Raw genomic sequence first — 26,118 nt, forward strand, 5'->3', positions numbered from 1 at the left:
GTCCGCTCGTTCAACCGCGGGTCCGCTCGTTCAGCGGTCAGCCGTGGGTCCGCTCGTTCAGCCGTGGGTCCGCTCGTTCAGCGGTCAGCCGCGGGTCCGCTCGTTCAGCGGTCAGCCGCGGGTCCGCTCGTTCAGCGGTCAGCCGCGGGTCCGCTCATTCAGCCGCGGGTCCGCTCGTTCAGCTGCGGGTCCGCTCGTTCAGCGGTCAGCCGTGGGTCCGCTCGGATCCAGCGTGGGACATTTTTGATGCAAAAGTAATGCCCCTGCCGCTTCCACAAGTGATTAATTGAAGGAGGGAGGTCTAATTCAGTGGTAAGGAATTGATCGATTTTAGAAAGTCTGATAAACTTCAGTTTGCTGCAAATTGTGCTGGAGAGTGGAGCCGACCATCAGCGGTAACGTTAATACATCTAATCTGTTACACCACCTTAAATAACTCCACTACATACAATATTTTCCTTATACTGACTGAAGCACTTTTATAGCTTATGTTGTAACTAAGTTAACTTTATGAATCCTTTAGGTTTGTTTATTTGACAGGGATGTCATGTTCCTTTTATGTATATAAATGCTTCTTGTATTCTTTATCCTAGTTGAAACACTTAATAATAGTAATAATAATATTAATAATACATTTTATTTGTAATGTACTTTACATTTCAAAGAAATCTCAAAAATAATCAGAAACAAACTTTTAGGAACAAGTGGATAAAAACAACAAAAAAAATCACACATCAGAGATAAATAAAAATGTCCTAGTAGGCCTTTTTGATAAAGGCCTACTCCTGGGGTCTCTGGAGCATCTCCTGTTTCTGCAGGCTACAGAAAACCTCTGTTTTGATCTGTTAAATATGTTTAAAGAGTAAAACAAAAGAGTAAGATTCTCTGCCTCTGTTGTAATTTAAAGTTGTTTTTAGTTAGTTATATAGGCTTACGTTTGACAGGGATGTCATGTTTTTATTTTGCTATATGCAAATAAAATTGAGCATTGATTTATTTTGACATTTTTTTATTTCTTAAGTGTTATAATTTTTGTGAAAGGAGGTTTCAAAGACTTAAATTAAAATTTCAGACAGTAGTGTACAGATTTCCATTGCAGGGATTCTTAGCAGTTTTCTGAGGCCTTCAAAGTAATTATATCAATATCGAAATTATATCGTATCGACCGAAATTAAGAAATATATCGTGATATAAATTTTGGCCATATCGTCCAGCACTACATTAACATAATACCATCTCTTGCAGGGTGACAAAAAACAAATCAATAATTTTGAGTATATGTGTATAAATGCTCTTAACTCACCCCCAAATGTACATACAGTAACTGCACAGTTAAATGAATAGGATAAACATGCTGTGAAGAACATTGGTATTTAAATTGTGTGAAACTGACACCAATAAATCCATAATTCCTGCTTTTTACTTACTTAGAGATATCACCATTATTATTAATTTGTGCTGGAAAAACTTGAAAATGGGCCTTGAATGTGCTTGAAAAGTGCTTGAATTTTACCTTGTAAAAGGTGTATGAACCCTGTCCATTCATCCCTATTCATAGAGGACTCACTCGTGAGCACCCTCTGCAGTTTAACAGTGCATCCATCCATCGTCAATGCTGGCTTTATCCATCAGGGTTTGAATAGTGCTTTATGTCCGTCATTCATCTTGCTGGATAAAATGAAATGTTATCAGCTGCATGTAACTTAGTTTGGTTAGCCTCCCACAAAACAACCTGAGCCATCTAAAACGTTGACTGCAAGCTAGCTGGCTGTCTGGGTTTTTTTGCTACCTAAACGTGGCACAGTAGGTGCTGTCAGATTATTTAGGATCTCTAAACGTCCTAAACTCCACGACATCGGATTTTAGAGAAGTTGATTGTGATCATGTAATAATGTGAAGGCTACATTTCAAGCTCACCTTCAGGGCAGTCGCTCTACTCCCACGGCATCTTCAAACTCCTCTTGGGTCTCTGCTAGTCGGCTGAAGCGCCGCCCGGTCGTGTGTTGCGTTTTTTCTAGTGAAGCGTGCTGCGTGTCCCCCGCCAACTGGATCAGATATTTAGCATGACAAAAATTTGCTGGGTGTCTGCGGCTCAGCACGCGCCAGTAGTTCACACTACACGACTGAGTGAGTGTCGAGAGATCCCCGATTTGCCTCTGAGAAACTGGGCTTAAATCATATAGTGTGAACCTGGAATTACTTGTTTACTACTAATGTTGATCACAAAGAGTTCAGTAATAATTTCAAACCTGGAGACTTTATTACTGTTAACTAAGTAAAATGACAAAAAGTAATACAATTGGTTGTTAAAATAATTTTATTCAATTTGCTGCTGATATAATGTCACACTATTTTATTTGCCACTTTGCTCTTTGTGTTAATTCCCAATGGCAGATTTCAATTGATTGATTTGCAAATTGTGCATGGACACATCATTCTTGCGTATAGCACAGTTGAAACTGTGGGGGCGCTGCAGAGGCAGATTTCAAACATTGATTGCAGAGATACAGTGGAAATTTATAATTAAATTGTCTTTTTACTTTAGGCAGTGAAACAGCTATGGAGAATTTTGTAAATTTTGTTTTTGGTCAGATTTTCACAGTTTGCATTCGAGATAAAACATGGACATATTTAAATGTATCACCTTTTACTTCAGGTTAGAGTGTAATTAATTATTCTTTTTATGTCAACTTCAAAGGGTGAGGAGAAACCATTTTAACCTGCAATAAAAAAAAGGATAATTTTGTTGCACTTCTATTGGTCCATTAATACTAACATTTTAGATAGTATGAAAAACAACTGCTAAATTTTGTAAAAAAAAAGAAATTATATATATATATATATATATATATATATATATATATATATATATATATATATATATATATATATAAAGATTGAGATACAAGGTTTTTGTGTGACAGCAGCATTATAAACCACTGTGTACAACCTGCTGTTTCTTTATCATTTCAGTGATTGACTATTGTACATTTGGGAATCACAGCTGTGAACATGAATGTGTGAGTGTGCTCAATGGGTTTTACTGCCGCTGCAACGAAGGCTACACACTGCAGGAGGATGGAAAGACCTGCCAGGGTATGTTTGAGAATAAAGATACAAGCCTTCATGGCTCTTTAATAACCATTTTAACTGTTTTTGTGCATTATTATTATTTTTTTTTTGCATAATAGTTCTATCTAATTTATTTACAGTGGCTCTGGTCAAAAGTCCTTGTCCTTTTCTGTTGTGTAGAAATCTAGCATGGCATCATCTCAATTATATGGAAAATATTTAAACACAGAGACTAACTACTGTTTAAATGCCTTCTATAGCCCATGAAACCAATCTGAAGTCAAATGCATAATCTTCCACATTCCAGCACACACCAACTAGTCCTGTGACAGTCAGGTGCTCTTTATCCAAATCTAGCAATATTTTTTTCACTTTTGTGGAATGCAGGAATTTCTCCAGTTTGTTGACTGCTGTTGGTGTATTTAGCCACGCTGGAACATGAAATGCATCCAAAATGCTTCCATTAAAAACATTTAAATCTAAACAGCACCCCAATTTCAAAAATGTGTGTATGCTGTGTAAAATGTTATTAAAATGTAAAATTATTTATTTTATCTCTCTGTGTTCAGAATAATGTCTATCTCTGCTGTTATCATTATTATTTATCATTGACTTCAAAGGCTTTAAAAACTTGGAACCAAAGGAATCAAATCAAATCAAATCAAATTTATTTGTACAACGCTTTTTACAACAGGTGTTGGCACAAAGCAGCTTTACAGAATTATTTACATGATTACAGGACAAAGAATCAGGCAAAACATTAAACATAGAAAATACAGAATACAGAACCCCCATCCAAGCCATTAGTGGCGCTATTATACTCCTGAATATATAAAACCTATGTGGATGTATTAAAAAAGGAACCATTATTAAACAATCAGTTCTGAATTAGAATCAGGGAGTTAGAACAGATTAAACAAGATTTATTAAGAAAACTCAGGCTTGGGCTCTTGTTTGACACATCTGGAGAACTTTTTGGAGAAAGTAATAGAACTGAATGTGTTTCAGTGGTGTGGAAAAACAAGGTTACTTTTATATCCACCCCAAGGTGAACCAGTCTCGTGGTTCACATCAGCAATATGAGTAAAATTTTAAGGCAAATATTGCTTTTGTGCATACCTAATGTAGACTAGAGAAATATTCTTTCCTGGAAAATCTAATTTCTAACCTAAGAACCCAGAAAGCCAAACATATGCAAGCATCCTGGACCAGAAGGAGATCAACTTCCTGTTACAACCCCAATTCCAATAAAGTTGTCATGTGAAAAACATAAATAAAAACAGAATATGCTGATTTGAAATTCCTTTTCAACCTTTATTCAACTGAATTTAATACGAAGACAAGATATTTAATGTTTAAACGGATAAACTTTGTTTTTTGCAAATATTTACTCATTTTGAATTTAAAGCTGCAAGACATTGTAAAGAAGTTGAGACAGGAACATGTTTAGCACTGTGTTCCATCACCTTTCCTTTAAACACTCAATAAGCGTTTGGTAACTGTAGCTTTGTAGGTGGAATTCATGGCGGAGTTTTAACCTGCACTTGTAGATGGAGGATGAACTGACGATGGTTTTCTATAGTTTTCCTGAGCCCAAGTGTTTACTTACAGGATGATATGGGTTTTTAATGCAATGCTACCTGAGGGGTCGAAGGTCACCGGCGTTCAATGTTGGTTCTCAACTTTCCGAATTTTTTGTTGCTCCTGTCCCAACTTCTTTAGAACATGTTGCAGCATCAAATTCAAAATGGTTGAATATTTGCAAAAATCAATAAAAATCAAAAAATAATCAAGTTTATACGTTTGAACATCAAATATCTCGTCTTAATAGCAAATTAAATTGAACATAGGTTATAAAGGATTTGCAAAACACTGTATTCTGTTTTCATTTATGCTTTACACAACGACTTAAGGCTTCGTAAATAATGAGCAGAGGAAGACCTGAAATATCCACAGATGTTCAGGACCAACCTGAATAAAACTATTCCATATTTGTCTTTATCACATTTTAAATGTATTTCAAACATCTTGGTTCAATCAGTTTTAAAGTAAGTGAGGCTTTCACTGTTCTATAATACAGTTACACATTTAACACAGTTATATTGTGATGAAAAAAGTTCTTCAATTTCTTTAATAAAAGACAGAGTACTCTACATGGGGTTACATGGTTTTGCAAGAATAGATGGAATTATGGTTCAGGTTCAACTACTTTCTAGGCATTTTAGAGCAATTCATTAACATCAAGTGTATCGTTATCTTCTAAATAAAATCTGTTTGTTTCTTGTGCAGCTGACAACCTGTGTAATGTAGTGGAGCATGGTTGTGAATACCAATGTGTGAGTACTCCAGGATCCTATTACTGTATCTGCCCTGAAGGACATCTTCTACAGGATGATGGAAAGAGCTGTGGAAGTGAGTAGACATTTACAGGTAGAGAGAGCATTTAGTATGACGCTTACTCTACAATTTAAGACTAATGTTTATGCGGAAATGGTTGTGGTGGCTGGTGGTTTGTGCATAATTAGCAAAGCCACTAACAAAACTGACTGACTAGGGTTTAAATCCTCGGCCAGGCATGATTATGCAGAATGTTGAGTACATTTTTAATGTTTTGTTTGTTTGTTTGTCAATTTCAGAATCTTGTAAAAACTGTCATATCAATTAACAATTGACATTAAACTCAATATGTTTATGTTTACCTTGAGCACTGTGCCTGTGACAATCCTTCATTAAAGTTACAAAACATTTATGACATTTTATTTTTTATTATTATTAACAGGAAAACAGTTTTTAAGTAGCTTTGAGTTTGCTTCTGCTTGTTTGAAATATACACACTCATACCCTGTAACATAGCAATGAAATGTTTTTTTTTTTTTTTTTTTTACATTTCTGCTTATAAAATGCATAAACATACTTTCCCTAACTTCCAGGCTGCAGATCATCCAACATCGATCTGGTCCTCCTTATTGATGGCTCAAAGAGCGTTCGGCCTCAGAACTTTGAACTGGTCAAGCAATTTGTCAATCAGGTTGTGGACCAGCTTGAAGTTTCTGGGCACGGAACACGTGTGGGTCTCGTTCAGTACTCCAGCCGAGTGAGGACCGAGTTCCCACTTGGCATGTACAAAAGCAAAGAGGAGATCAAGGCAGCTGTGATGAAGGTGGAATACATGGAGAAGGGAACCATGACTGGACTGGCACTAAAACACATGGTAGAGAACAGTTTCTCAGAGGCTGAGGGTGCTCGCGCTCTCTCCAGGAACGTCCCCCGGGTCGGGCTGGTGTTTACCGATGGTCGATCTCAAGATGACATAACAGAGTGGTCCAAAAAGGCCAAGGAAGCAGGTGAGCTGTGAATAAGTGTGATGAAGCATGCTTAGTTTGCCAGCAGGCATGTTCTCGGATAGACCTCAGGAGGGCTTGAGTTTTGATTGCCCTATACAATGGAGATTTTGACTGGAATTCCACACATTTCAGCACTTAAATTAGAAAATATTAAAATAAATTATTTATTAATATAAAATTAGAAAAAAAAACTGAATAGAACTTTTCCAGTCTACTCACGAATGGCTGTCCTTTCATTTACGTCTGTATCTAAATGCTGACCCCTCCTTTCCTGCCCTCCTCAATCTGTATCTCAAGCTCTCAGTTAGTAAACCCAGCAGAGCTGACTAGCTTTACCCTTCTATTATGTTTGGGGTCAATAAATCAACCAATTTGATCCCATTCAATGTTTAAAGTTTCTAAAAAATGATTGAAATCATTTTTGTGTTTTATGTTTATTGAGTTTTTATATATTTTAGCTTTATAAACTGTACCCTGAAATTTAAATTATCCAGAGCATTTAGAATCCTACACACTACTGTAAATATTACTGTTATCATTCCAGGAATCCTGGTCCTATATGTGAAATAGAGGTCACTGCAGCCTTTTTATTAAGTATGTGTGCAAATGTGTTTTTTGTGTTTTGTATTTCTTTATTGTTTCTTAAAATGTTTTAGCTTTATAAAACTTAACAAAAATGGATAATATTAAGCTCCCTATGACATGCAACATTATAATATACAAAAAAAACCCTAACACACAATGTTTGTAGTAATAAAAGAACCAAATATAGCTTAACACATATCTGATATAAACTGCTATGACTAAGAAACCATTTTAATGCAACATGTAACACCCTCCTGCCCCTTCCTAAAGTCCCCCCATTCCATGTAGCACATGTCCATCTAAGTAAGTAAAAGTATAAATAAAAAGTTAGAATAGGTTTTGTTTTTGCCATTTACTGTAGGATGACATGAGAACGCTGTTTTGCAGGCATCACTATGTATGCTGTTGGTGTGGGCAAAGCTGTAGAGGATGAACTAAGACAAATTGCATCTGAACCACTGGACAAACACTTTTTCTACACTGCTGACTTCACTGCCATAAGCCAGATCGCAGAGAACCTCAAACTCAATGTCTGTGCAGGTATGTGAGAATAATTCAATAAATGAATAAGACTAAAACACTGTTGCAGCATAAGACTGGGAGCAAGTTTGAGGCGAGAGGCTGGGGTTGCATGTGATGTTCGTTAAGCTGTTCTGTAGCTCCATCTAAAGGACACTGAGAATATTATCTTTTTTGTAGGAAGTTGTATGTCAGTGTATTTGCTTCATGTAGGTGTAAGAACACCTAAAATATTGGGCTGTTTTGTGCTTAAGTAGTATTGTGCAATAGTTGTGCTTCACTCAAATGTTATTGAATTTCACACTTCTTTTTGCTTTGATACATTCACAGAAAAAAACAATCTTACTCTTTTGTCTGTACTTTCTTTACTGTATGTTTTCAGAGGAAAGTCAAGGTGAGATTGAGGTGAAGAACCCTTGTGCCTGTGAAAGCCTTGTGGAATTCCAGCAGGCTACCATGACCACTCTAAACCAGCTCAACCAGAAACATATCCTTTATGGTTTTTCTCAACTACAATATTCTTCATTACAGCAAGTGATGATATATTTATTTAAGAATAATGCTAAATGCCCCACACACACACACACAAACACACAAAACCCACACTGTGAAGGGAAGGTTAAAACATGATTCACTCCGAATAACACAATAAACAAATAATAGCAATATTTTTCAAAGTATTTAAATGAAGAATTAAAAATGCACATTGGAAAAACAGCAATATCACGAGCAAATCACAGCCCTCCTACTAAAACTGGCTTTCTCTGACCCCCGGAACTTTAACAATAAGGAGAGCCAGTTAGTCGATAACCACAGCACCTACCTGTATGGCACGACTAACACTAGGACCCCTATTTTAACGATCTATAGCACACTAGTTAATTGCGCTTTGCACAGCTGGATTTAGGGGCGTGTCCTGTGTCTTTGGTATCTTGAGGGCGCGAAAAATAGCAGCTCCAATTTAATTCCCTTAATTATTCATGGGTGTGTTTTTGGCATAACGTGAAATAAACCAATCAGTGTGTCTGTAGTCATTACATTTAAGAGACAGGTGCGCTCTGACTTCTGTTCATTCCTATTTTAAGAGTGCATAAACTGACTGTGTGTCACGCTGTTCAAATAAGGGAAGCATGATAAAAAATAATAAAGTTTATATGAATAAACGAAGAACATTGGAATCATGGGAAAAAATATATAAATGTATATATATATATATTTTTATATATAATTTGATCAATAAAATACTTAAAATGAATAAAAAAATAAATAATATAAAATATAAATGTATTAAAAAACTAATTTAAAACAATCACAGGCTTTCTGATAGTGTGCAGAATAATAAAAGTTTCAGTTTCAGTTAGTTTTAGTTTGACAATATTTGATTAACTTTACAGGTCCTTACTCATCTTAATTTATTTAACTAAACTGAGTTTATATTATTTGTTGCCTCACGCTGAATTCAGCTCCACGCTGCGAAAGAGAGAGAGAGAGGCGCCTGATATCTTTTGATTAATTAACCATAAATATAGTGAGTTTATACCATGAATTTCACTACACTTGATACGACCTTATTTATTAAAAGACTTTTTTTAAGAAAAAAGAGGTAATCACGCATCCATTATGTTTATTTTTTTATTTCTAAAACTCCAGCATTTGAGTGAGAATAAGCATCTGTTAAAATTCTCAAACAGCAGAATGTCTGTGTCTGCTGAAATTAAGTTACAGTTATTAAGTCTGCGTACTGAACATAAATATAACTCCCTATAACTGTCATGCAGATTTTTAAGTATATTTTATTTTTGGAGCACAGGGCGCAGGGTGATCATGATTCAGCTCTGGGTGCGCCACTGACCATTGAATTTCGACGTCCTTTCACAGGATCAGTCGTGCAAGGCGTTTTTCCGCCGCCAAGATAGAAACACGCCAGAAATTTATCTGAAAACACGTAATTTCCAGACCACCACGCCCATCAGCAATAATGATATATTCCAGAAGTCCTACGCTATTTTAAGGACGCGTGCGCAAGGCCTAAAAATGGACTGTTGATGGGGTGTACGATGGCAATGCACCAGGCTACACGCCTTGTGCGGGGTGTATGATAGGTCCCTGGAGCAACAGTGGATCCAATACAACCTATTTGAAATAATGTAAATATTACCAATCATAAACACAGACAGATACGCACATAAGTGTAACGTCTGTGTGGAAACTCTCCCTGCTCTCATAATCATATTTTCCTGTCTCCGACTGTGAGACAGTAAAAGGGATTCTTCACTCTTTTCACAGACACAGACAATATTGTGGGCAACACAGCATGAACACTGCATGATATAAATGCATTTATTTAGCTAAGAACCATTGAGTCTTTGCTTTTGTGTCCCTCTCTTTCACATATAGCACAGATTTACTGTTGGGTTCAAATCTGGGAAGTGAGACGGTCATGATATCCCTGCAGTCAACACATTGTAATTTTGATTGCTATTAATAGCTTGCTAAAAAGTGCCTAAAAAATATCCTGGATTTTAGTGGAATTCATTATGGCTTTTTTTTCCAGGCACCAAAACACTAGCACCAAAACAGATGCAAAGCAAGTAATATGGGAAAAAAATGAATATTGTATTTCTATTATAAATACATAGGACAATTCCAGAACGTTTGGGTGTATGGGGGTATCTGAAAGTTGATTATTAGAAAAATCTGATAATAATTTAAACAGTACAGTGTGTTTTGCTTAGGTATCTTGTTGCTATATAATTTTAATTTCCATCAGTTTAAAAAATCGCAAAAAAAAGAGACAGGTATAAAGTTTGATCCTGAATGGAGCTCTTACCCTATAACTCATGTTTCAAAATGTCTCAGCCTTTTTTTAAAATCTTATGAAACTTCCTCACAGCAATTTTCTTAACCCCCTGCTACTGTCAGCCATGACCATGCGATTGGAAAAGCTGGAAAATCAACTGCTAACCAGGAAATGAGAAGAAAACATTTTTTTAGATGCTCATCTCCCTTTGACAGGCACTCAAGTGATGGCTTTTACTGTTTTCATGAATTGTTCTACCAAAACCACATTTAAGTGCATAACATGCAAATCAACCTAAATTCCATAAAAAAAACTGTACATGCACTGAAGTTCACTGAAGTGCACTGACCAGAAGTCATTTTGCCCTATTTGTACTTGATCTGCTTTATATGGTTATGAGAGAAATATTTATGGTGAAGCATTTGGTAATGAAGTTATATGATTGTACCTCTCTATAGTCTCCAGTGTACTGTAAGCTGATTGAACTCAGTCTCAGTAATGATGCCTTGGCATTTCAGTTCAACCAAATGTATAAAGGGGATTTGGATATGTCAGTCCACTAGCTGTGTTAGTCATGTGTACTGAAACAGTTTGTAAATTATATCGACCTTCACTTTGTTTATGTTTAGGTATTGTTATTACGTTTAGCAAGAATTTACAAAAAAACAAACTGTATCATAACCTTTCAGTAAACATTAATAAGGCCAAAGCTGTTTTTTACCATTGTTTAAGTGTCCTGATAGCTTTTTGATGGCTTGTAGTGGACTGCATATAGATCAGAGATTGAGAATCTACCTAAAGTAGCCTTATTTTGATTTTGGTCATGTGGAAATACCATGTTTTTATACCTTCTGTATTTTGTAATTGTGCTTTATATATTTTCGAATAATCCTTTTTGTATTGTGTAAAATTCATTTATATTATTTCAATAGATGAAATAAAGACAACTTTTCAGAGTGTTTTTGCTAATTCTGGTGCAAAAATGTACAAGGCCTTGTGAGAATTCTCTTATGAGATCTAACCACTTTAAAAGAGAATTGCATTAATTATTCAAACTAACTGGCAACTTCTTGATACTTTACAGTAAATCATAGTGTTGACATCATAATTACAACAAAAATATAGCCATTTTACTTACTATCCAAACCCACCTGTGAACCTGTATGTGTCTGCTTATACAGTGGCGTGTTGGAAAGCTTTTTGAAAAGCTGAGTTTCAGTTTTACTAACCACAACCAGGCCTGATTACTGCCAGACCTTTAAAATCAAGAAAAAATATTTAAAAAGAATCTGTCCAACAACAAGGAGCAGAAAAAAGATCTCCAAAAGCAACACATTATGCCCCAATCTGAAGAAATAAAAAAAACAAATTAGGAAACTAATCTTTGATCATCTATCAGTCTGGAAAAGATTATAAAGTAATTTCTAAGGCTTTGAGACTCCAGTGAACCACAGTGAGAGATATTATTCACGAATGGAGAAAAAATGGAACACTGGTAAACCTTCCCAGGAGTGACTGGCCAACTGAAATTATTCCAACAGGACAACTCATCCAGGAGATCCCAAAAGAACCCAGAACAACATTTAAAGATCTAAAGGTCTCACTTGCCTCAGTTAAGATCAGTGTTAATTATTTAATAATAATAATGAGACTGGGTAAAAATTGTCTCCATGGAAGAGTTCCATAATAAAAAACACTGCTAAACTAAAGGACACAACCTCACATTTGCCAAAAAACTTTTTGATGTCCCCCAGGATTTTCGGCAAATATGCTTTGGACTGACGTGACAGAACTGAAACTTTTTGGAAGTTATGAGTCCTATGACATCTAGGGTAGAACTAACACATAATTTCAGAAACGCAAATGCAAATCGTGGTGGTAGTATGATGTTCTGGGGATGCTTTGCTCCATCAAAGAAAAATTCTGCTGTTTACCAGTCAAACCTGAAAGAGAATATCCAGCCATCTGTTCATGACCTCAAGCTCAGGAGTACTTGGGTTCTTCAGCAGGACAATGACCCAAAGCCCACAAACAAGTCCAGTCCACCTCTGAATGGCTTAAAGAAATGAAGGTTTTGGAATGACCTAGTCAAAGTCTGATTGAGATGCTGTGGCATTATATTAAACAGGCAGTTCATGCCAAAAACCCTCCAAAGTGTCTGAATTAAATTTTGTATTACTCAATTCTGTAAGGAAGAGTGGACCAAAATTCCTACACAGAGATGTGAAACACTCATTGCCAGTTATCAGTAAAGCATTATTGCAGTTTGGGGCACAACCAAATTATAAGGTTTAGGGGGGCAAACACTTTTCACAGAGGGCAGATTGGTTTAGATTGTTTGTTTTCCTTTAAATTGTTTTATATTTTTCTGATATTAAAGTTTGTTTGATAATCTGAAAAATATTAGTATGACAAAAAAAGCAAAAACAAAGAAATCTGTAGGAGGCAAATACTTTTTCACACCACTGTACATTTTTACAGAAAGTTGATGATTTATTTATTTATTTTATTTATTTACACTTATTTCTGTCCAGAGTTGCATTAATATTAAAAATAAGTTACAAAAAAGTTTTTCTTATCTTGATTATGGGAGATTTGGTGCACTGTGCAAAGCCTTCTCCAGCACATCCCAAAGATTCTCAATGGGGTTAAGGTCTGGTGGCCAATCCATGTGTAAAAATGATGCTCATGCTCCCTGAACTCTGTTTTTCAAAAAATCCATTGATGGAATATCCTGGTGGTTCACTAATCAGCTAACTTCATTCTTGCCTCAATCTTTATGTTGCTTAGAAAATTGAAGCCATGTTTGCCAGCTATCCTCACTGATAAGTGGTTTTGGTAAGGGTAAGGGTAATGGGTGGGGAGCAGTGGACAGTGCACACTACCTGCACTGGCGGCGCAGGAACTCGAGCGTGCGTGTAACCCCTGCAAGTGCCCCTGGTGAGTACCCTTCTCCTGAGGGAGGGAGGTACATAGTCCCGGCCTGGTGGGCCGTTCCCCAGACCGGGATCAGCCTCTTGGGCCCGTCTGATGGCGTCCAAGAGTCCCCACCGAAGGGGCGCCAGGATCCTGGCCGGAGGTAATAGGGAGGGTTTCCGACTAGCAAGAAATTGCATCCGGTTTTGAAATCAAACTGGGAAAAAAAAACAATCCCCATCTGGCCTGGTGTGCATTTAGATGCCTGGCCTGTTGGATGTAGGACAGGTTTTTGTGGTTTGTCCAGACCAGAAAGGGGTGTTTGACCCCCTCAAGCCAGTGCTTCCACTCTTCTAGGGCAAGCTTTATCTCCCACGTCCAGAGGTGGAAAGTAACTAACTACATTTACTCACATTACTGGAATTACTGGAATAAAACATGTAATTTTACTTTTACTCAAGTACATTTTGACACAAGTCGTTTACTTTGCTACATTAGAAAACTCCGGTTTACTGAGTAAAAAATAAAATGCTGGGAAAAAAAAACAATAATCTAAACACTGGTGCACGGATGCTGGCGCGTGGAATAACGAGGCAACGTCCTCATAATAAATTATCTACATTTATAACCTAAAGCTTATTAATACTATATTGTTATATTTATATAATACAGTTGTAGTATGGCTGGCAAAAGATCACAGGAAAAGTACATTTCTGGCACCATCTAGTGGGTCTGGAGTGGTAACACACATGAGAGTTAAATGGTGGAGGTTGGTTTGGCGTGTTTTTATGAATTTATTTAATTTTCTGGTCTGCTTGTGTCACTAATATTAGGCATAGAATGGTTCAGTAAGATTCTAAAATATTTAATAAAAGTTAGTTTGATACTGCAGCCTGATTAGTCGGCACATTAAGAGTTCCGGGGCAGCAGGAGCAGTCACTTCCGTTCGTGCTGAACAAAGGGGAGCGCGTTAGTTTGGCGTGCACACCGTCGCTACTGTGTGGCGTGCTTTGGCCACTTGTTTGGAGTCCAGCTGGTCTACGAGGCTGAAGTTGGTTTGATATTCGCAGCTCCAGATTCGTTTGGCTCGATATTCGCAGCCTCGTATTCCCCGGCTGAAGTTGGTTTGATATTCGCAGCTGCCGCTTCACTGAACCACCGTGAACTAAAGGGAGCGTTCACAAACACCCGCTGTTTATATTAAACACCTCACAGATCAACACTGAAGGAGATAGAATGAAGAAAAGCAGTACATCTGTTTATTAACAATGTAAATATACAATATCTTATTAAATATGATTTTGTATATTGTAAAATATTTATTTTAATTACTGAATTTATAATTATATATTACAATAAATAATTAAATATATATTTAATAAAATTATATTTTAAAAGCCATTGCGCTCAAAAAATATGAGGCAGATGTTCAAGTGTGATTTTGAAGAACTTTTTCATGTTGGGCCAGAACAAATACACATGATCTGAAGAGTACTAGTCTTCTACTTTAAGAAAAACCTGGAAGTAGCCTGGCCCGAGCTGATTTTATACTTTAAAATGAACTGGCAAATTTTGAAAGACTTTTTCATCTTGGGCCAGAACACATACACATCAGATGAAGAGAACTACTCTCCCACTTTGAGGAAAACCTGGAATTAGCCTGGCCCAAGCTGATTTTATACTTTAAAATTAACTGGCAACATGGTATAACGAGCCATAATGCACAATTTTTTTATGTAAAGCTGATGTTCTAGTGTCATTTTGAAAGACTTTTTCATCTTGGGCCAGACCAAATACACATGATCTGAAGAGTACTAGTCTTCTTCTTTAAGGAAAACCTGGAATTAGCCTGGCCCGAGCTGATTTTATACTTTAAAATGAACTGGCAACATGGAATACCGATCCATAATGCACAAAAAAGTGAATATAAAGCTGATGTTCTAGTGTGATTTTGAAGGACTTTTTAATCTTGGGCCAGAACAAATACACATGATCTGAAGAGAACTAGTCTTCTACTTTAAGGAAAACCTGGAATTAGCCTGGCACAAGCTGATTTTATACTTTAAAATGAACTGGCAACATGGAATACTGATCCATAAAGCACAATTTTTTTATGTAAAGCTGATGTTCCAGTGTGATTTTGAAGGACTTTTTCATGTTGGGCCAGACCAAATACACATGATCCGAAGAGTACTAGTCTTCTTCTTTAAGGAAAACTTGGAATTAGCCTGGCCCAAGCTGATTTTATACTTTAAAATGAACTGGCAACATGGTATAACGAGCCATTTTGCACAAAAAATCCACTGTTCCAGTACAATTTTGAAGAACTTTTTCATCTTGGGCCAGAACAAATACACATGATCTGAAGAGTACTAGTCTTCTACTTTAAGGAAAACCTGGAATTAGCCTGACCCGAGCTGATTTTATACTTTAAAATGAACTGGCAACATAGCATACCAATCCATAATGCACATTTTTTTTATGTAAAGCAGATGTTCAAGTGTGATTTTGAAGAACTTTTTCAGGTTGGGCCAGAACACATACACATGATCTGAAGAGTACTAGTCTTCTACTTTAAGGAAATTTTGGGATTTGCCTGGCCCGAGCTGATTTTAGACTCCACAATTAATTGGCAACATGGCAGCACAAAAAAAATATTATTTAAAGCTGATATTCCAGTATGATTTTGGACTTTTTTTTTAGACCAAATACACATGAGATGAAGAGTTCTGGTATTCTCAAAATCAATGCTTTATATTCATTATTTCTGTGCAAAATGGCTTTCATGTCATGTTGCCAATTCATTTTAAAGGATAAAATCAGCTCGGGCCAGGCTAATTCCAGGTTTTCCTTAAAGAAGAAGACTAGTACTCTTCAGATCATGTGTATTTGGTCTGGCCCAAGATAAAAAAGTCTTTCAAAATCACACTAGAACATCAGCTTTACATAAAAAAATTGTGCATTATGGCTCGTTATACCATGTTGCCAGTTAATTTTAAAGTATAAAATCAGCTTGGGCCAGGCTAATTCCAGGTTTTCCTCAAAGTGGGAGAGTAGTTCTCTTCATCTGATGTGTATGTGTTCTGGCCCAAGATGAAAAAGTCTTTCAAAATTTGCCAGTTCATTTCAGCTTTATATTCAATTTTTTTGTGCATTATGGATCGGTAGGCCATGTTGCCAGTTCATTTTAAAGTATAAAATCAGCTCGGGCCAGGCTAATTCCAGGTTTTCCTTAAAGTAGAAGACTAGTTCTCTTCAGATCATGTGTATTTGGTCTGGCCCAAGATTGAAAAATTCTTCAAAATTGTACTGGAACAGTGGCTTTTTTGTGCAAAATGGCTCGTTATACCATGTTGCCAGTACATTTTAAAGTATAAAATAAACTCGGGCCAGGCTAATTCCAGGTTTTTCTTAAAGTAGAAGACTAGTACTCTTCAGATCATGTGTATTTGGTCTGGCCCAAGATGAAAAAGTCCTTCAAAATCACACTAGAACATCAGCTTTACATAAAAAAACTGTGCATTATGGATTGGTAGGCTATGTTGCCAGTTCATTTTAAAGTATAAAATCAGCTCGGGCCAGGCTAATTCCAGATTTTCCTTAAAGTAGAAGACTAGTACTCTTCAGATCATGTGTATTTGGTCTGGCCCAACATGAAAAAGTCCTTCAAAATCACACTGGAACATCAGCTTTACATAAAAAATTGTGCATTATGGCTCATTATACCATGTTGCCAGTTCATTTTAAAGTATAAAATCAGCTTGGGCCAGGCTAATTCCAGGTTTTCCTTACAGTAGAAGACTAGTACTCTTCAGATCATGTGTATTTGTTCTGGCCCAACATGAAAAAGTTCTTCAAAATCACACTTGAACATCTGCCTCATATTTTTTGAGCGCAATGGCTTTTAAAATATAATTTTATTACATATATATTTTTATTACTTATTATAATATATAATTATAAATTCAGTAATTAAAATAAATATTTTACAATATACAATTGGCTCCGGACAGGATAATGCCAGGTTTTCTTGAAAGTAGGAGGCTAAATCTCTATTTCAGATATTTTTTACTCAGGAAATGAATGAATTACACTAGAAAAGCAAATTCATGTTGTAAGTAAAACTGGAGAAAATAAGTGATGAAAGGTCGTGTATATAAAATTACATTTAATAAGATATTGTATATTTACATTGTTAATAAACAGATGTACTGCTTTTCTTCATTCTATCTCCTTCAGTGTTGATCTGTGAGGTGTTTAATATAAACAGCGGGTGTTTGTGAACGCTCCCTTTAGTTCACGGTGCTTCAGTGAAGCGGCAGCTTCGAATATCAAACCAACTTCAGCCGGGGAATACGAGGCTGCGAATATCGAGCCAAACGAATCTGGAGCTGCGAATATCAAACCAACTTCAGCCTCGTAGCTGGTCTGCTGTGTGGGTTGTGGTTGCGGTGGTAACTGAGTCTGGAAGGTTCTCATGGTTTATTGTTTTATTTTGTTGGTTTATTAAATTAGTGGCTATAAAGGATTTAGGGGATAAAATGTCTTTCTCTTAGGAGATACAGGGCTGTATCAGTCGTGCCTGACCTCAAGAGCAAGCAGTGGACTTCCAGCCCGGTTAATCGTTTTGGTTGTCTAGGGAATATCAGCACACATGTTCGTTTGATTGCTGAGCCTTAGGCTTCACCGTCCAAAGCCATAGTAAGTACAATGGTTTAGTGAAATATCAGCTGGATTTGAGCTGTATAGGTTTATATGTATAGATGGGTTTTAATGATTAGGATTAAATATTGGAAAATGTGTTAAAGGGGAACTTTGTTTTATTTTAGTATGGGACTGACTGCAGCACCCAGCCATCACAGTTCACACGTGATGGAGTATGTCTGGTAGCTATTAGGTGAGTGGTTAAAATTGGTTCTTCCAGCTTTAGCTAGGTGTTAATTTAATTATGATTATGTATGTGTGTAGTTTGAGCAGGTGCATGGATGAAGGTATATGTGTGTGTGTGTGTGTGTGTGTGTGTATATATGTATATATATATTGTGACCATGGGGTTTAATTGTTTAATAGCTAATAGTTAAACCTAATGAAGCATCACATTAATTAAATATATATGTATATAAACTATATTTGTATTATTCATATATTGTTATAAGATTTTATATTTTGTGAATGGAGCTTAAAGGTCATGCTTGAACTTGATTAAATTTCTCTGTGAAAACTAAAGGGGTGTTTTCTTTTGTATTTGCTTTATTGCAGTGGAGCTGAGCTTGATTGCCTGTAGGCCACTGTTTTTCTTTGCCTTTTTTATATAGGTATTATGGTGTTTTTTGGCTTCCTTTTTATCTGCTTTTGTAAGCCAGAGTATTATGAAGATTTTACCAATGTACTGAGTCACCTATGCTAATTGTGTTAGATTATTGTGAAATTGACAGATTTTTATCCTCTGTATTGAATTGTGCTTATCATAATCTTTCAGTATTTGGGGCAAGTGGACTGGGCCATAGAGCATTAGTAGTGCTATACTGCCCTCTACTGGGCCTTTTTGTATACTAATCAGAGGGACACATAATTGACCCAAAGTATTTTTTGTTTTATTTTATGATTTGTGTAATTATGTATCACTTCTGCTTAATTGATTTGCAGTGAGTTTATTATTTGAGTGATCTAATTTCTCTATTTTGTTTGGGTTGCAAGATAATATTACTGTCTCTGTGTAAGACTCGTACTCCTTATAAGTTATATGTCAAATTAAGTGAGTGAGGTCAGTTCTAGTGGCTGGAGTGTGGTCTTATGGTCCCTTAACGCCTTTTATTGTGATAATTCTGTAATTTTTCAAAAATATCAAAAAATATATTTTTGTTAATTCCTGGCTGGGGCAACCCGGGTCTTTCTGTGTGGAGTTTGCACGTTCTCCCTGTGTCTGCGTGGGTTTCCTCCGGTTTCCTCCGGTTTCCTCCCACAGTCCAAAGACGGCACGTTCAGGCTAATTGGAACTTGATTGAAATTGCCCCTTAGGTGTGAGTGTGTGAGTGAATGTGTCTGTTTGTCTGTCTGTGTCCGTCTGCCCTGCGATGGATTGGCGGCCTGTCCAGGGTGTATCCTGCCTTCCGCCCGATGCCTGCTGGGATAGGCTCCAGCACCCCCCCGCGACCCTTCACGGATTAAGCGGTTGACAATGAGATGAGATGAGATATTTTTGTTAAACAGCCTGATCACACTTTTATTGGAGAAAAACCTCAGAGGGATCCCCTACCCTACATAGTAAATCGGGGTGGCGTAGTCTCAATCTTACAGTCAGTTGGGTCTCGCAATTTCTCGCATTTGGGTCTCGCAATTAGGGGGACCCGACCCGCTACAGTGTTTAGATATTGCAAGGCGTCTTTACACGCGCAGCCTTACCTATGTTGCGCTTTGGCTTCGGGACCCCCGCCGTGGGATGCCGCGTCCTGAGAGCAAGCATTGGTCCACGGAGGTCTTCAACTTCTTTACTTTAGTTATTGCAATCAAAGGAACGTAAATACGATCAGTTCCAGTCCTGAATAAAGGAAATTAACCTTTTACTGATGCAGGGGGACTGTCTCTGTGTTATCAAAAATACTGTAAAACATTATATGCGTGTCAACCTAGAGTTTTGTTTATTGACTTATTGACTTATTCCAACTGTACACTGTAAAAATGAGGAAAGAAAAATAATATAAAAAATGTATATAATGGAATTAGGGACCGTTCTATAAATGGCTCACATGAGACCTGCTTTAATCTGTAACACTATATTAAATTATAATTGCTGGCCTAAAATAAAAATAATACACTGTTTTAAGATGTTTATTTGAGTGGGAAATTTATATTGCAATTTTGATAAATTGGATAATTTATTCCAATATTTTAAATGTGTGCAAGATGTGACCAAATGTAATTGTAAGATGTAGGACAAATTATATCATCATATTACACTAAAAAACTATTATCCTTTTTATGGAATTAATTTGTAATCCTAATATAAAGTAAACAAGTGCTGTTGAAAGTTTTTTCTTTAAAACGAGTTATAAAGAAAATACAAGGTAACTGCTGAGCACCTTGCGCTCTCCTGGCTGGACACGTCTCGTGGCAGGGGTGCTGAAGGCTGGGCTGTACCAGTAGCTACACCTCAAAATCTGGACACTGTATAATTTATCTGTAACACTAGAACACTCTAGCAAGTTACAAATGTAAATAACTGATCATAATCCCAGCAGCCCTGTAAGAGATCATCTTAACAGAGCTTCTTAAACTGGCCACCCAGTTAGCCTTCTTTTCCTATTTAATATTATAATTTTATTCTGGAAGTCTGATATTTTTTTACAGTGCTCTGGCGTACCTTCAGTGTTATTTCATGTCCAGGCAAATTCTTATTTGAGATTGTGCTGTGCTCTTCACCACGAAGGGTGCTGAGATCAGAGGGGGAGTATCATTTTGGCAGGTGTAAATATCAGGTATTCATATTTGAACTCGGTTATCTTCGCAGATTTTACGAATAAGCTGTGTTTAACATGTTCTCCTAATAGTGATCATTATGGCTAAAACGCGTTCCTACAAGTTATTTAGTTCTGCAATACCCGTCTTTCCTTCGTTATATAACTAAACTTTGTTTGGCTTTATTTCTTGCTGTGTTCTGAGTAAAAAAATAAATATAAAATGTTATTTACACACAAAAAATAACGGACAGCACGAGAGTAACTTCTAGCGCCCACATGTTTACCAGACGTGCGTGCATGCAAAGGAGAGTCGGATTCTGCCGGGGAGTCATAATTCGGCACAGCTGTTATTTATATTATGATTTAAATAAATTTAATTAAATGATATCTCGCGCTTTTCATCATAGCCGTCCACTCAGCTCAGAGCGCCACTTTAAATGTGCTATATAAAAATCTGCTTAATAGAAAAATTAGCCACGTATATTATAGCCACGTATATGATCATAACTTTTAATAGTAAAGAAAAAAAATGCATAATAGAAACCTATGCCACTTGTTCTTGAAAATGTTTTATGCGGTGGTCTAAACAAATACTGCCTGAAAGGTCAAAATTATTATGTGGAATTTTATTTATGATTTGTTGAACTTTTTTTACATCAAATAATTAAAATTAACTATGTAACTTTTACTCAAAGTACATTTTAAATTAAGTACTTTTTTACTTTTACTCGATTAGATTTTTAGATGGGTACTTTTACTTTTACTTGAGAAAAATTTTAGCAAATTTTAATTAAGTACTTTTACTTAATAAATTTTTTTTTTTTTTCCACCTCTGCTCAGCAGGGATCAGACGGTGGGAATAGTCTGGTCAGCCCACTGGTATAGGACTGCACCCACGCCTACTTCGGAGGCATCCACCTCCACGACAAACGGTAGTCTGGGGTCAGGCAGTCGGAGAACAGGCGGCCTGGTCAACAAGTGCTTGATAGCATCAAATGCCTCCTGGGCCTCTGTGTTCCAACTGAACCACCCTGATGTCTTCCTCATCAGGGTGGTCATCAGAGCGGCCACAGTGCTAAAGTTATGGACCAACCGCCGGAAAAAATTTGCAAAGCCCAGGAAGCGCTGGACCAGGCGTACCGAGATGGGCTGGGGTCAGCTCTCGACTGCCTTGACCTTGTTGGGGTCCATGCGCAGGGTGTTATGCAACAACACGAGTATGTCTGCCAGGAAAACATGTATCTGTCCAATGACTGGAGCACCTTGTTAATATACCTCTGGAAGATGGCGGGGTGTTCATCCACCCAAAGGGCATTACCAGGTACCCGTAGTGCCCTGAGGGGGTGATAAATGCCACCTTTCATTCGTCACCCGCCTTGATCCTGACTAGGTTATAGGCACTGCGCAGGTCCAACTGATGCAGTGCCTCTAAGGTGGACGACAACAAGAGTGGTAGGGGTTAATGTTGTTTTACTGTTAACTTGTTGAGGCCTCTGTAGTCTATACCTCCCGTACTTTTTTCCCCAAGAAGTAAAACCCGGTGCCAGCCGGGGAGGAAAAGGGTCAAATGAATATACTCTATGGATATACTCTTCCATCGCCTGGCACTCGGGACCTGACAAATCAAATAACTTTCCCCTGGGGGGACTAATCTCAGGGAGAAAGTCGATGGCTTCTGGGCCTTCCTCTTGCTGAAAAGCTCCCCGAGGTCATGGTAGTCAGTAACCAGTCAGGAGAGGTCAGCACCCCCAGGATTGCTCGGGGAGGGTAGAGGCAGGAGGACCGACAGGCAGGAAGTTACCCGCCACTCCCAAATCCAGGCGGTTATCCAGCCTCTGGGTGAGCTCAATAAGGTCATAAAGCATGGCCGGTCACAATGGGCTAGCTCATCCTTGAGATCCTCATAGAGCCCATGATGGAATGCGCTGGCAAGTGCGCTAGCCTTCCACCTGCTTTCAGCTGCAAGCATACGGAAATTAATGGCATACTCTGATACTGACCCTGATGCAGGTTTAGGAGGCAGGTCCCCGCCTCCTCTCGTTGAACCGAAAAGAGCTTCCCCGAATATCATAGCGATTGCGCTGGTGTACCCATACTGGGGTTGCCCACGCTAACGTACTTCTGGTGAGGAGGAAGACGATGTATGCCACCTTGGTCCACTCTGACCTAAAGCTGGAGGGCTGTAGCTCAAAAGCCAGTGAGCACTGTAGTAAGAAACCCTTACAGCCCCCTGGCTTGCCCCTGTAGCGCATGGGAGCTGGTTATGGTGGCTCAAACAAAGTTGCAGAGGGGGGTGCAGCCACCATAGGCTGCTCTGCTGGAAGAGGGTCTGGCCCCTGGGGAAACGGTTGAATGGTGGGGGGTTGGCTTTTACCTGCTTGTAATGGAGATGCTCTGCTGGATCCATGGTGGGCTGGATCTTTCTGTAATGGGTGGGGAGCAGTAGCTCTCCAGCCCAGAAGGTTGTGGAACCCAAGTGCACAGCAACAGAATACAAAGCAAGTAAAAACTTGACAGGAACCCCTCAACACAGGTGAAAAAAAAAGGGGAAAACGGGTGGAGATCCGGCAAGAGACGCAAAAGAAATCGAGCCCTTATAAACTGGTGTAGAGAGAGAAAACGAAACAAACAGCTTCTCAGAACTGAACAGGGAGTGTATAAGGTGGTTATGGACTGGGCTGTGGTTCCACCGGGGGAAAAGGAGGAACCAGGGTCGACAAACAAAAAGGAGAACGGCCGCGAACTTCGATGCTCAGCCCTGGCTCCCACAGACTAGGGATAGGGAGAAGCTCGAGAAGGAAGGAGAAAGCCGGCTATGCCGTTCAATCTCGCTCCAAAGCACAGGCACGAAAATGGCATTTGCCGTGGATAGAGCAGGGAGGAAAAAAAAGCAGTAGCTCTGAGGAAAATCCGGCATAGATTCGCCCCGATGAGCTTTAAAGATCCAGTGCAGAGAAACTGAATCTCAGGGTTAATATAGCGGCAAACCCAGGTGGAACGGATCTGGTCTGGGGCTCGAAACCTCCCTCTACCAGCTGAAGAAGCCCACGGCCGGACCCCAGCCATTACAGCTTCACAGCTGTTTAGTTCCTCCTGTAAGATGATGTGTTCACAATCTGCACAATCTGGTTTATCAAATCAAATAAAATGTATTTGTATAGCGCTTTTTACAACTGATGTCACAAAGCAGTTTTACTGAACAAATAATTAGACAAAACACTGAACGTATAATACAGAACTCCCAGTGAGCGTGGAGGCAAAGAAAAACTCCCTCAGAGCTGGAGAAGGAAGAAACCCTGGGAGGACCAAGACTCACAAGTAGCAAGTTATTTTGGAAATAGAGGGACATACAAAGCGTTTTTGGCAAATAGCTAGCACTGGCCCCACTCCTGACATCGCTAATGCTCTTGGTGATAAATGCCATTAAATCCTTACAGCAGTGCTCCACAATTTAGTGGACAGTGGAGACAGTTACTCCAACAAAAGCAAACATTTTTTATTTGAGAAGAAATTATAAATTAGCAAATACTTTAATATGTTCTGTCCATATAGTAGCCTTTGCTTTTTTAATGACTATACTCTAATACTGTCATCCGCCTCTTTTTGGATTTAGTGGGAAACATGGATTTTGAAATGCACGCTTTTACTCTATGGACCTTTAAGCCAGTCAAAATTTCGTAAGCATAATGTTAATCAGAACTTCCAAGCCATTCCACGCTTTACCCTTTACCCACTTTACTGAAAGCTCTTTACAATTCTTTAGGTAGGTACTGAATTACTGAATCTCACTGAATTAAGCCCATGACACCTCCAGAAGGTCCAGCAGTAAACTGTGGTGTCCCACTGCCTCCAATCTTAATTTCTGGGATTTCACAGGACTTTAATAAAACTTAATACCATTTTCCCAACAGCATAGACAGCAAGCAGCCACCATGCAATACCTTTAACACACGCTCTGACCTTCCCCACCTAACCCTCAGAATACAGAATCCAAATTCAACCCGCAAAGATACAGATTTGCTCTAAACCCAAAAATGTCTATTGGTCTGCTAATGCCAATAAACTTTCATACCTCAACCTTTATTTCTTTTTTTTTCTTTCTTTCTTTTTGTTGACATCACCAGTTTGTTTACTGTGTACATGATCATATTTAGTTACCGCAATCTGATTATTCCTCCATCTGTAGTGCAATGAGGTTAAGAAAATACGATATAAGAATAGAGAACCAAGATTATTAAATACGTTAATTAACATATTTTGAGACAGTCATTTAAACCTGGGGAACATTTGCATTTTAACATTTTTGATGCTAATTCTACTATAGAAAAAAAGTTTGTTTATTTAAAGGATCATTGTATTTAATGTATACACGTAATAATGTTTGGGATTTACAAATATTTTTGTTTGTCATTATAGAAATGTTCCATTTTAACAAGCCCAATATATCATTTCCACAGCTTCCTGAATGGAAACCAGATGTGTTTAATCATGTATATTAACATCTAAAATAAAGTTGAGAAGACAACACATAAAGGATCAAAATGATCATAATAAGACCATCAATTTATTATAAAATAAATCAAAGAATATGAAGCATTAGGACAGTTTGTATAAAAGGTGAATCCACTGGAGGCTTTTCTCCTGTGTGGTAAAGTTTACATAAGTGTTCAGCCTGTAACACAAGTTTGCACCTTTGAGGCCAAATCCATTATGAATATATCAACATAAATAGGCTCTTCCCTGTTGGTAGCTTTGAACTTTATTGAATGGATCAACATTGGCGCCTCAGTTCCTGTAAATATGTCAGTCTTCTAATACAATCAAAAGATCTTTTCCTCAGAGATCACAACAAACAGACCAAAACAAGATCCTAATTACCCATAACTGTTTTACAGAAACTTGACCTTCTCTGCTTATCTTCTCTGACATCCTAATTAGTCCCTGGGATGTATTATGTTTGTGTGTTTGTGAAAAACAAGGTTTAAGGTGACCTTTACCTGAATTTGCTAACGAGAGCACCGGGGTTCAGGGCCCAGACACCACTCTTGGTTCTGACTCCATTAGTCAGATAGTGAAATGTCAGTGGGTCCCTCTAGCATTAGTTAATTACCCTTAAGGTGCTGCTCGTCTCAGGTTACCTTTCCCAGCTGTGAAGAAAACACATTACAACAAGGTATTGTTCTCCTGAAGAACTTCATCAGCAATACGACACTAGAGGCATCCTTCCTGTTACATTTCCAGTTAAGCTCACATATTATTTCTAGTGTTCCACAAAATAATATTTTTTAGCTTTCCAGGAAGGTTATACAATAATGATTATTCAAGAAACAATTAATTTGAATCAATTCTATAAATGTTGAAATGTTGTCATAAGAACACAGGTACAGGAAAAATTGCAGTTTATTAACAATGTACAAAATGTAAA

General features: G+C 37.8%; 1 protein-coding gene across 26 annotated transcripts in view; it reads left to right on the top strand.

Moving 5' to 3' along the window:
• matn4 (matrilin 4) overlaps positions 1-11,266 on the top strand; it is a 44,206-nt gene extending 32,940 nt beyond the window's left edge. For all 26 annotated transcript variants that reach the window (XM_049479385.1, XM_049479386.1, XM_049479391.1 and 23 more), the window contains 6 exons: positions 2,974-3,096; positions 5,362-5,484; positions 6,003-6,416; positions 7,389-7,541; positions 7,903-8,005; positions 10,435-11,266. In XM_049479385.1, coding sequence (XP_049335342.1) covers positions 2,974-3,096; positions 5,362-5,484; positions 6,003-6,416; positions 7,389-7,541; positions 7,903-8,005; positions 10,435-10,495 — 977 coding nt within the window. In that variant the 3' untranslated portion in view covers positions 10,496-11,266. The remainder of the gene's footprint in view (positions 1-2,973; positions 3,097-5,361; positions 5,485-6,002; positions 6,417-7,388; positions 7,542-7,902; positions 8,006-10,434) is intronic.
• The last annotated feature ends 14,852 nt before the right edge of the window (positions 11,267-26,118 follow it).

This window comes from Astyanax mexicanus, chromosome 5, assembly GCF_023375975.1.
Source record: "Astyanax mexicanus isolate ESR-SI-001 chromosome 5, AstMex3_surface, whole genome shotgun sequence".
NCBI lineage: Eukaryota > Metazoa > Chordata > Actinopteri > Characiformes > Acestrorhamphidae > Astyanax > Astyanax mexicanus.